This window comes from Histoplasma capsulatum, genomic scaffold (genome assembly GCF_000149585.1).
Source record: "Histoplasma capsulatum NAm1 scaffold_6 genomic scaffold, whole genome shotgun sequence".
In the NCBI taxonomy this organism is placed as follows: domain Eukaryota; kingdom Fungi; phylum Ascomycota; class Eurotiomycetes; order Onygenales; family Ajellomycetaceae; genus Histoplasma; species Histoplasma mississippiense.
In genome coordinates, this window is record NW_001813977.1 from 2,351,555 (window position 1) to 2,363,339 (window position 11,785).

The following is an 11,785-nucleotide window of genomic DNA, read 5'->3' on the forward strand; positions in this document are numbered from 1 at the left end:
GTTCCGGTGTAGGGCTTCGGGAGCCTCTATATATCGTTCGGGTCTATATTCTTAGAGAGGTTTTAAACTGCAATTCAGGCTATAGGCAGGTAGTAAATAATCAACTACTACCTACGATGATATGAAATGAAATGAAATGAATAGTTCTTCTTTCTCGTTTTCCTCTTTCCTTTACCTTTTGCGTTCCCTTTTCCTTCTCCTTTACTTTATAGCTTCTTTCACCCTTTGCCCTTTTTCGTATCTTTTCTTTCTCGTTTTCTGGGCCATTGGCTCGGCCAAAAGCGACAATTTCATGTCGCCAAACACCACCAGGGAATACAGGAGAGAGCTTGACACCCCTACACCATAATGGACATCCAATGCCATGTTCTTCTAGATGAAAACAAGATGCGCCAACCACACAGTGCTCAGGATAAAAGCCAGAACGATAGGGTTCTCGAGCTGGAGGGAGTTACGATGAGTGTCGGACGATTTTCGAGATTGTTCGCGCAAGCTGTTGGCCAGGCCGGACAAGACGTCCACGACAAGCGCTCCTAGGACTTCGGCTCCTTTCATCCAACGGCGTTTTACTCCGTCTCTTCCCAGCGTGGGAGTACAGAGGGCTAGCGGCAAGCGGGTGACCTGTTTGTGAACGACCGCAGGCATGTATTCATTCCTCACCAAGACTGGTGACAACCGGGCTGAAGTTTTTGATGATGTTGAACATACCTCCACTTAAGTTCTGGGGCTTCAGCGGAGCCGAATGTCGGGAAAAAGGAAATAAAAGCCACACAGCCGCACTCTGCCAATGGAATCCAGCACCGAATGTCTGGACAGCCCGTTCCGAATATCGACAGATTTTCTTGGTCTGTGAGACTCCTCATTGATCTCGAAGTATATCTATAGTATACCGCGATGTAAGTTGCAGCTCCAGATCTATTCCCTACATGATAACGCCCCCTATAAGCGTCAATCCAATCCACGGACGGCACGCAACTCCCTAGTCAAGGTAACGAGTCTCATCACGAATCATTGGGGTGTGGACCAAGTCACGACAAAACCCTCCCACCCCCCGGCCCTGTATCCAGGCGAAATCGGCCGAATATCAAGGCAAATATGCTGGCTCCGTTGGATTCCTGATGGGATCCGCGCATACAGTCGATATAACAATTCCTCACCAACCATTGACGTGCAGGGCGTAACTTGGGTGGTTGGATTCGCAGTTTCAATAGTACCTAGGTGTACCGTATCATGGGGAAATGCCTTCCATGGTTTAGCACTATTCTAATCGGGTTTAACGCAACGTCGCCGCTTTCTGAACTATATAAATCCCCTCCCCCCGCCGCTCGAACATCCTCTCTCTCCATCATCTCTATTTTCCCTTTCTTTCCTCATAATTCTCTTATCTCATGTGTGCCGTGCTCATCCCCTCTTTCCTCTTGAGCCCCACTGCTAGTGTCACCTGACCCGGCTGTGCCGCAGCTGAAACTGTTCTCGACATGATGATCATGTCCAATTTCCCTTCATCCCAGATGCAATTTCGCCTCACTCTACTGTCAAGTTACTCTAAAACCATGCATAGACTGAGGCCCGCTACTGAGATATCTAGTCTGCTCAGAACTGTGGCTGGCTGAGATTTTCTGTTCATTTTGTTGATCTCATTTTCTTGTCACATACATAACAAGCTAATGCTCTAGATTCTATATTTGATGTTTTGAGATTCTGCACATCTATTCTATCAATATTGCCAATCCCATCCATTCTGTCTGTGTCTTGATGTTTGTTATTATTCTTAATCTCTCCCTTCTGCAATCAGTCAGCAAACCCGATGTTTCTCATCTGTGGTGCACGCCGGTGATGAGTGGCCTCTACTTATTGAAATGATATGCCAATGAAAAAAATGCCTCTGCATGGCAGAAACAGTATCTGCTTTGCTGCATCACAGACCATTACACATCAGGCTCTGATCAGAGTGCAAGATCTGAAAGGTCTGGTTGATTGCAAGGGTGACATGTCCAGACAAAGAAAAAAATCTCCCCGACAATTCAAGCCTCACAGTGTGGCCGATGCATGACGTGGACATGATCCAAACTGCTCCAGTGCAAGTGAATTCTCAGTCACACTATTTTCTCTCTTGACCAGCAGCAAGATACCGAGCCGACAAAGATAGATGTCCACTGGAAAAAGGGCTTCAGCCTCAGCCTCCTGGGAGCTCAAATCGACCAGGAGAGAAAGGGGCGATGCGACAGTGATGCGACGTCCGAGTTTCCCCATTTTCCCGATCCGCACTTCGATGATTTAACGGATGGTCGCATGACAATTATCTAGCACCCCGTCAGTCAGTGCTACAGTTTAGGAAATAAAAAGCGAGAGGGGTTACAATCTTCCCTTGCTTTCTGCGTGGACGGCGGCTGGCGTTGCATGGTGATATGTGACACTCATTTTCCTGCCTTGTTTTACGAGGATTTGGCCGACCTCCCCTCCGTGGCGCCAACGTTCCTGCACCATGGCGATTTCTTCCTGCAGGGACAATGTGGTGGAAGCGAGCAGGTAGAATGGCACCAGCAGGATTTCTCTCATTCGCCGTGTTGAGATCGTCGTAAACATAAAAAGGTGCCAAATTCCCGACCAAAATTGTCGCTACAAAAAATATCAGAGCACGAGCACAGCAAGCGCACCCCAGATCCCATCATTGCAAGCAGCGATTCCAACTCAGACAATGACACCCTCTCTGCCGGAACATGCTGCGGCACGCGAGATTCCAAGTAGGTACAACGGCCCTGAGTTGTCGGTACAAAATCTATCAAAATCTGATCAGTATTCGAACAAGAATCCTTGGCAGCGAGCTTCTATGATCCCCAGAGGTCGCCTAGATCAAGTCCCCCGACTATGAACCAACTTCTGTCACAATTTGTCCGCCCGAGCCTTCCTCACTTGGCCGACGGTGAACCTGGATCATCACCGGACAACCTGATTGATCTGGATGATAGACCGGATGAAGAACACGACACGGAATTTCTCAGTGAAGATCGAGAATCATCACCCCTTGGAGGCGACGCCGAGCGTGAGTGCGATAGTGAAACTGGTGATGGAAGGAGCAGGGAGGCAACATCAATTCGGGACTTGGAAGGGGAGCCGCAGACGCAGCCACAGTCAGGATCACAGTCAACAGAATCCCCTCAGCCAGTATCAGAGCCAGAGCCAAAGGCAGTCATTGCATGCGAATGTGAATTTCCCTGATAGCTGTGGGCTGCAGAGGGCATATATTAATGGATACAGGAGGCCTCAGCTGTGTTGACAGTGACAAGGAGAATGTTGAACCATTGCCACCACAGTTCATTTCCGGTGCACTGCCAAATAACATCTCCGAGGACGGACCCTCAAAAGAAACCCATGTCAGAGTCGGCGACTCTTTCACACCCCACCTTGAGCCAGACACAAGCAGCCCCCATATCCTGCTACATTGTGAGGCTAGGGAAGAGCATCTTGAATTTCTCCTGTGGGCGCCCATATGGCAGTCGGAGGATGAGATTGCGAAGGTCCATCCGGATCAGCTCAAGCGATACAAGAAGAGGTTGAGCATCAGGCCTGTAAGAAGAGCCTCTCAGGCGAGAAAGTGAGCATAGTCCTCTTTTTCAGAGTCTAGAAGATCATCACATCAGAAAAAGATGCAGCCAGTGCTAAGTATAGATTCTGTCAAATGGGAGTCAGTGAATTACTTTTATTTCATTGTTATCTTGTATGCTTGTTTTGCTGCTATATCTGACTAACTTGAGATTAGAGGATCTGAAAGATGAGGTCTTGTATTTATCTGACTTGTATTGTTGAGTGATTAGAATCTGCCCAGCCAACACTGAACGCTATATATATGATAGTCATATTGGATTACATCAAGTACAAAAATTCTAGTGGAGCACTGGTGACCTGATTCGGTCGCTAGTCAAAATGTCCAATTCCACCCGGTTGGGCAGCTGATTCACTGCCTTTCTTCCTTCAGTTGCTCTGACTTCCTGCATAAACAACTTGTAAACACTGAAGAGGTTTGTTCAGACTGACAATGTTTTGTAGCTGTGCCAGCTTCTGAAGAATGCCTGCCACACTAGAAAGGATTACATTATAACTTTCTAATAATTTTGCATTTTTATTCCCATGTTTGCTTCCCATTCATCACATAAAATTAGCATACCAACAAGCACAATCACTGTAATATATAACAGAATTCTAAGTCCAGATCATTTGATGTAAAGTTTCATGAATATCCATCATATTCCATTCATTCTGTTCTCTATGCTTTGTTGTTATCCCCCCTATAATTTCTTTAATGGTGAGTAAGTCAACATGGGTGTGTATATAGGAAATAATTTCTTTGATATCTACAATTTTCCCAACCGGAACAGTTATTATTGACTTTTCGTCAGGAGGAGCGGATATCATGAGATTATTTGATATAGGAATGAGGCTCATGGGGCCCTTAGCTCAAAACCGAGTGTGATCATCTATTCTCAAAATTTTTGGATTTTGAGAGCTGCCATACAGATCAGTTTCATATTTACTCATTTAAAATAATATCACACTCACATCTGCCTTACCTGCATGTAGTATTGTTTTAATCTTCGAAGCATCCAGAGGCTCCATGCTTTCCTTCAGAGTAATCAGGTGTCGCTCGCCATTCAGTGACTTTATCCGCATGTTGTTTTAAATAATTAAGTTCGCCTTCGCATTCTGGAGGCGAGGGGGTTCTTCTTTGTTTCGGTCGGCATGTTGTTTGGAAGTGATCATTAAGCTGGATTACATAACGAACTACTACTCTGCATCATGCATAAATGCGTCATTTTGAGATGTCCCACATGCCCCGCCAAATTTTTCTCCTCTATTTTTTTCGTTTTTAATTCCAGTCCTACCGCCGCAAACTCATCTATCCCTTGTTACAGATGTGAGTATCGCTCATAGTGTGGGATGAAATGATTTAAGCACACTATCTTGCAAATGCTGGTCATATCCACCACTCCTCTTACATGAAACGGTGATTTTGGCTCTGCGTTCTTGGTTATCATCATTCTAGATGGAGAGCGCCTTTGGGAGGTGGGTGATCTGTGGCAATCTTGACGTGGTCAGGGTCTAACGCTCTTGGATGTCTTTCTTCGCCCTTATTCACCTTCACCGTTGGTGCCAATAAGAAGGAATTAACCGTGCATTCTTCTGCGTTGGCAGGGCTTTCTCAAAGCCTGAATACTCTTATAAACGGTAAAATGAAAGAGGCAAAAACTGGACACGCTGTCTGGTCAGAGGTCGATGTAGACACATTCGCTCGGTTATGTGAATATGTGTATTTACGAAACTACACACCGCCGTCATATCGCCTGATCGATGGCGTCTCCTCCCACAAAGGTCACAGAAACCGCGAAGGAAAAGAAGAAACGCAATAACCGTCGCTCGAATGTGAACTGGGACGAACCTCCAGAATTAGAATCTGCATCCGAAGACGACGCCTGCAATGATCCGGAAACTCCATACAAGGAGAGAAGCATCTGGAGTGGACATTTGCGCGATGCTTTTGTAAGGAGCCTTGTCGTTCCGAGCCCGCAAAGTGGCGACTTGGGCTGTACTTTCACACCACCTGAAAATACCGGACCCTGGGAGGACTTCACCCCTGTGTTTCTCGAACAGGCCCGACTGTACGTGCTGGCCGACAAATATGGCATAGACTCGTTGTGCCAGCTGGTCCTTTCCAAATTGCATCAAACGCTGAGAACCTTCAAGCTGAATGACACTGGAGTGAGTGGTATTGTTGACTTTGTTCAATTTGTCTACTTGAACACACCACCAAATCAAGGCAGTAGAGTCGATGCTATGAGAAATTTCACAACATGTTATGTTGTTTCTGTTCTTGGTCAAATTGGTGAGAATGAATGTTTTCTGGAACTTTTAGAAGAAGGTGGTCCTTTTGTCTGTGATTTCTGGCACATTATTTGAAGTGTTAAGGAAAGCTCTAGTGTATGCTCTGGTGTATGAGATGAATGCGGTTCTAGGGTCTTGTGATGTTTATGATATATGGATGTCAGACCACCTAAAAAGGATCCAGTCTGTCATTGATGAGATCCCTCATGGAGTACATTCTGGTGCCTCATAGTCCCCATCATTTTTAGATGAGGATGGCAGCCAATCAAGTCAAGCTAGCTTTGTAAGCCTCAGCAAAAGTTATCTGGAGAAGGATATGTGCTCTCTATCAATCATGTCATCACCACTCTCTATTAGTACTCTCCTCCGTGTCTCTCTCACTCTTCTGCCTGCCTTCGTTCCGCTTCCGCTCTACGGTGAACTGTTATCGGCCATTAGAGAGGGATAAAAGAGTTATATCAAAAAGCGAAATGGGTACGCGGAATTTAGTGGCATAGAGATCGGCGATAATCCTGTAGTGGTGGAGAACAAGAGAACCGAAATAATGCCAGTCATCTTGCCCAAAATAACGCGGATCAACGTTTGCCTGTCAGACGAAACGGCGACCCCATCAATGCTTAAAATCATGGTTAGTAAGCAGGTTGGTAGTAACCAGCGACCGGGAAAATAGGACTAGTATGCGAGAGTCTATTCGGTAACGGACATGTTTCTCATGGAAGACTTGAAGGCCAAAGCATTGGTTGAATTCGAGTCGAAATTGACGAAATTTTGGCTTGAGTGAATTATTCCTCGAATGTATTCAGGACGTTTATGACACGGCCGCCCCGGTGCCTCCTGGGGGTGAAAAGTGCTGTGGTTCAAACTGCTACGAAGCACCTGGAGTACCTCTGGCAAAAAAAGCTGTTTCCATTTTCCGGGAAAATGGCGAATTTGCAGTGGATATGATTGAAAAACAAGTTCTGCTGGCAGGTATCTGGTGAGGGAGTATTCCGTCTTGTCGCTGGGTGCAGGTGTGATCACTGTGCTGATCCGGAAGCATAGTGGCGCGTCCTTCTGGTCCCGGTTCTTTGTTTCGGAGGGCGAAGGTGGTGTGGGGTTGGGGGGTTGTCTCCTGAGGGTATCAATCGCCTGGTTTTGTCTGTATTTACATACGTACACCTCCTCTTCCAAGGTCGGCCAATTCCCACCCGCTATTCAAGGTGGGGGGAGATCACATGTCAAAACTATTTCAGTTTATAGTCTACCAATATCTAGGAAGAGTGAAGAAGATCATAACATAAGACAACAAGAGTGAAAATGAAGGGTCCCTGAAGCAAGGGAAAATATGTAAATCGCAGCCGGAAGCGCCATGCTGGACCATGTTTCCCGCGTGACATCTTAGGAGCACGGGCTGGACAAGATGGGGGAAATTAAATAAGAACATCAGTAACTAACTAAGCCTTTTTACGATTACACAAAGAAGTTGTTGGGCACTAGTTGCCCAGGCGGCCCTCCACCGCACGTGATTACCCCTATATATAGTTAGCTAGCGATCGCACAATGAGAAGATCAACCATCCCACAGGTTATGGCCCGGATTGCAGATTTTTAAGAAAAACAGACGTTTTGATTAGAATACGCTGCGACTGATGTTATATTGGATGAGTTAAACATTATTCCCCTGAAAAGAGAGCTCTTTGCCTATAAAAGTGGTGTAATTGACGGAATTGCTGTCGAGACTGCTGCAGAGATTTCATTACTATCTTGAAGGGATCAAAAACTTATTTATTTATTTTCATTCAGAACCTCCCTAAGTCAGATTGATTATGAGTGGTTCTCGATTACCTGCGACCCCAATATCAGGACGTAAGAAGACACTACGTTCGCAATCAAGGGTCCCCCAATCCTTCCCCCCTATTACTGAGCAAGAATCCGGCTCAGAAGCGGAGGGTGATCAAACTGAATACGCGATGGCAGAGGAAGATATGACAACCTCTGGCTCAGCACACGATACTGGCAAGATGCCAGAACGCGAGGAATCCGAGGATGGCACGCCCAGTCCTATGCCGATACCTACGCCGAATCCTAACGGCATGGTGACCATGGCAGCAGCAGATCTCATTGCACTCTGCGAGCGACTGATATCAGCACGCGCGCGGCCACCTCCTCCACCTCCTCCACCACCTCCACCTCCTCCGAACCCTATACCAGAAGAAGATCCGAACATGCTGGCTCGCGAATACCAGAAGGAAGCGCAGGCCTCGTTGAACACAAAGTCCGTCACCACGTTCGATGGCACCAACTACCAGACGTGGAAGATGGCGTTCTTGTCGGATGCAGAAGTGATCGGTGGTGCAGATATTCTTAATAAGAACCAACAGGAACCACCTGAAGGTTTATCATCGCTCGATCAGCGATATTGGGTGATACGTTCAAAACTTCTCTTCCGTCGCATGTTGCAATCCCTAGTAGGTTCTGTCCGTTTGACCATGGGATCCATTCAACCCGACAACGCGGCGGCCCTATGGAACAAGGTAAGCGCAGTATACGCGATATCCCTAGGGGAAGAAAGGATTAACATCCTTAAAGAATTTACCCACTTGCATGTCAAGGACGGTGATTACCTGGCATACGTACGCCGATATCAATACCTGTCTGCTCGCATGCGACAACTAACGGAGGACCGTGGTGAGAACTACCTCCATGATTTCTTTATTATCGGCCTCCGAGATTATCAGAGGACCTATGTTAAATCACGCCTCGATACGTTCTACGGGACGGGTCAGGGTCCGATTGTCAACCTAGATATCAACGATCTCACAAAACAAATTGCTCACCGGATGAGTAAATCAGAGGATACTGGACGCCCTAAAGCTCCAAAGGCCAACGCGGCCACCAATGATAATGACAACACAACTTCCGCCGCAACCGCAAAGTGCGGATACTGCAAGGTCCCAGGGCATATAAAGGCTAATTGCTATCATCTGAACCCTGACAAAGCGCCCGAGTGGTGGAGGAAAGAGAATAAGGATAATAAGGGCACTGACAACACTGAAGGTGCCAAAAAGAAGGGAAAGGATAAGAAGAAGGACAAGGATGACGACCAACCTACTGGCACCAGAGCGCCAGATCTCCTTGCATCGCAACCTAATGCCAACGCAGCAATTGCTTTATCTACGTCGTCCGCTACAACATCCAAACCTTGGTATCTCGACACCTGCGCAAGCTTCAATATGACGGGTGAAAGGCACTCGTTGGTGCGCGCAAAGTCGTTCGAAGGTGATTTAGAAATTACTACCGCGGACGGTGGCGTAGGACGGGTTGAGGAGATAGGTGATATCCTTCTAGAATCAGAAGGGGGGGATATCTCAGTGGGTTACGTCCACTGGATCCCCAATCTAACAGTCAACCTTCTATCCTTTGCGAAGCTAGAAGATCAAGGCTTCAGATACCAACTATCAGATACCACCCCTTCCTATTTTACAATAAGGGCCCCGAACGGTGCCAACTTCACCGCTGTTCGCACGTCCAAAGAATCGGTCTACAAGATAATAGAACGAGAATCTCAAATAGACGTCCATCACCCGTCCCAGGCCGTCCATTTTATGGCCAAATCTTACAATTACGGGGACGCAATGTCGACAATCGCGGGGAAACCTAACGATCAACCTAGCGATCGCAACCCCCTGACAAGAACACTCATGGAATGGCACGTCACACTAGGGCATATCCACGCTGGCGCGATCATTGCACTAGCGAAGGACCCATCATCCGGCATCCGCATCAAAGGATCTAAAACAGGCTTCTTCTGCGATAGCTGCGTCAAAGCAGGCATGACACGCAAGTTCTCGCAAACTCCCATGCCACGAGCGTTGCGAGCAATGCAACGTGTTCATATCGACCTTGCTGGCGGTGGTCGTACGCTGGATGATATGTCCGATTACCCTATCGAATCTCGTCAAGGGACCAAATATTATATGCTCATCACCGATGACGCCACCCGCTACAGGTGGATCTATTTTTTACATACCAAGGACCAAGCTGTCGAAATTTACGCTCACTGGGTCCAATTCATGAAAAATCTCGGCTTCACGCCACCGGCGCTAGTTAGGACTGATATCGATGGTGTCTTTCGATATAACAAGATGACAACAATGATGACCAAAGATGGCACTATCTGGGAACCTACTACGCCCCAGTCTCCCCACCAAGATGGTGTTTCTGAGAGAGGAATCCGTACGATAATGACACGCGCAAGGGCAGTGCTTTTAGGCATGAATATACCGAAGAAGTTCTGGGCAGACGTTCTCGAAACGGTGGTTGCAATTACCAACAACACACCAACATCTACCACCCTGTATAATGAGAAATACTGGCCTACCAACAACGCCGACGAAGCACCTGCGCGATGCCCCTATACGGTCCCATTCTCAGCACTAACCAACGCCCCGCCCCAACTTCGCCATTTTAGGGAGCTAGGTGTTGATGTTTACGCGCACCTTCATGGATCTCAAAAACCTACTGACAAGCTGTCCGCTAGGGCAGAAATTTTTAAACTTATAGGATTCCGTGGTAACTCAATCTACCGCCTCTGGAGTCCTACAACTGATAAAATAATTGTCACCAGTGATGTCGTTTTCCCTGCAAAGGAACCTACAACCTCGCAGGATGACACTAACCACACGACACCCGAACCTGCAAGTCCAGCGACTTATCTCGTTGATGATACTACCGTTCCTGAATTAGCTGACGCTGAATGGGTAAGACCAGCGAAAGCGTTCGCCACCTACGTTCCTTCTCCCCTCACCGGTTCCGTTCCGAAAGGATATAAGGATGCCGTTGGTAGACCTGGGGGGGTTGGCGAATATTGGCAGAAATCGATGGAACGCGAGATTGCAGATTTGGAACGAAGGAACACTTGGACAATGATCCCACGTTCTGACGTCCCTTCTGGTGAGCCAGTGGCCCCCGGCCGCTGGGTTTATGTCGAAAAAGATCGCCCCCAGGATCCCAACGCGGATCCTGATGGTATATTACGAAAATCTCGATGGGTAGTGTGCGGTAATTGGTTAAAGAAAAGCGCACGCGAAGAAACATACGCGCCCGTCGTTAATGACGCTACTAATCGCATGATGTTCGCGATAGCAGCGAAGCGAGGTTGGACCTTGCGCCAGGTCGATATAGTGATGGCCTACCTACACGGCCGACTTGGTAAAACGATTTATATGCGGCAACCTACCGGATTTGAGGTGGGGACTCCACACGCGATGGTTTGCGCTGTCGGAGGCTCCCTATACGGATTGGACCCTGCTGCTAAGATTTGGTACGATTTCCTTACGGCATTACTCCGCGAGAATGGCTTCAAACCTAGCCCCTACGACCCTGCTCTATGGCGCCACACGTCCCGCAATCACCTTTATATGACAATCTACGTGGACGACCTTCATATTATAGCAGAGGATCCGGCAGATGCCGATTGGCTAGTTGACACCCTCGCCAATAAATTAGAAATAAAGGATTTAAAAGAACCTTCAAAATACTTAGGCATGGAGGTTGAACGTCGCCCTGATGGTGCTATAAAATTGACATTGAGACGCTATATCGATCGTTTAGTGCAAGATTTCCGCCTAGATGACGCCGTCCCTGTCCCTACGCCAATACTTGAAGGGTTGAAGATAGACGATACCCCTGTGTCAGAACGAGAAGGAGGGTTCACCAAAAAGCGATACCAACACGGAGTAGGGTGCTTGCAGTATCTGGCAGTCAAATTACGCCCAGATATTGCGCGAGCAGCATCCCTACTAGCGCAGAAGAATACTGCGCCTACACCTAAGGCGTGGAGGGCTCTCCTCCGCGTAATACAATATCTAAAAGGAACGAGCGACCTTGGCATCTTATACGAAGGCCCCAAGAACGAGATCGATGAATTC

At 47.4% G+C, this 11,785-nt stretch overlaps 2 protein-coding genes across 2 annotated transcripts; both read left to right on the forward strand.

The window, feature by feature from the left end:
* Positions 1-2,698: 2,698 nt before the first annotated feature.
* HCAG_07005 (predicted protein) lies at positions 2,699-4,107 on the forward strand (the record flags this gene model as incomplete). The annotated part of the gene is made up of 5 exons (XM_001539350.1): positions 2,699-2,744; positions 2,822-3,205; positions 3,262-3,595; positions 3,977-4,019; positions 4,048-4,107. 5 exons carry the CDS (start codon positions 2,699-2,701, stop codon positions 4,105-4,107), a joined length of 867 nt encoding a protein of 288 aa, XP_001539400.1.
* Positions 4,108-7,825: 3,718 nt separating this feature from the next.
* On the forward strand, positions 7,826-11,710 carry HCAG_07006 (predicted protein; the record flags this gene model as incomplete). The annotated part of the gene is made up of 2 exons (XM_001539351.1): positions 7,826-8,389; positions 8,468-11,710. Coding segments are annotated over 2 exons (3,807 nt in total), but the record flags the coding sequence as incomplete, so codon positions are not given.
* Positions 11,711-11,785: the final 75 nt, after the last annotated feature.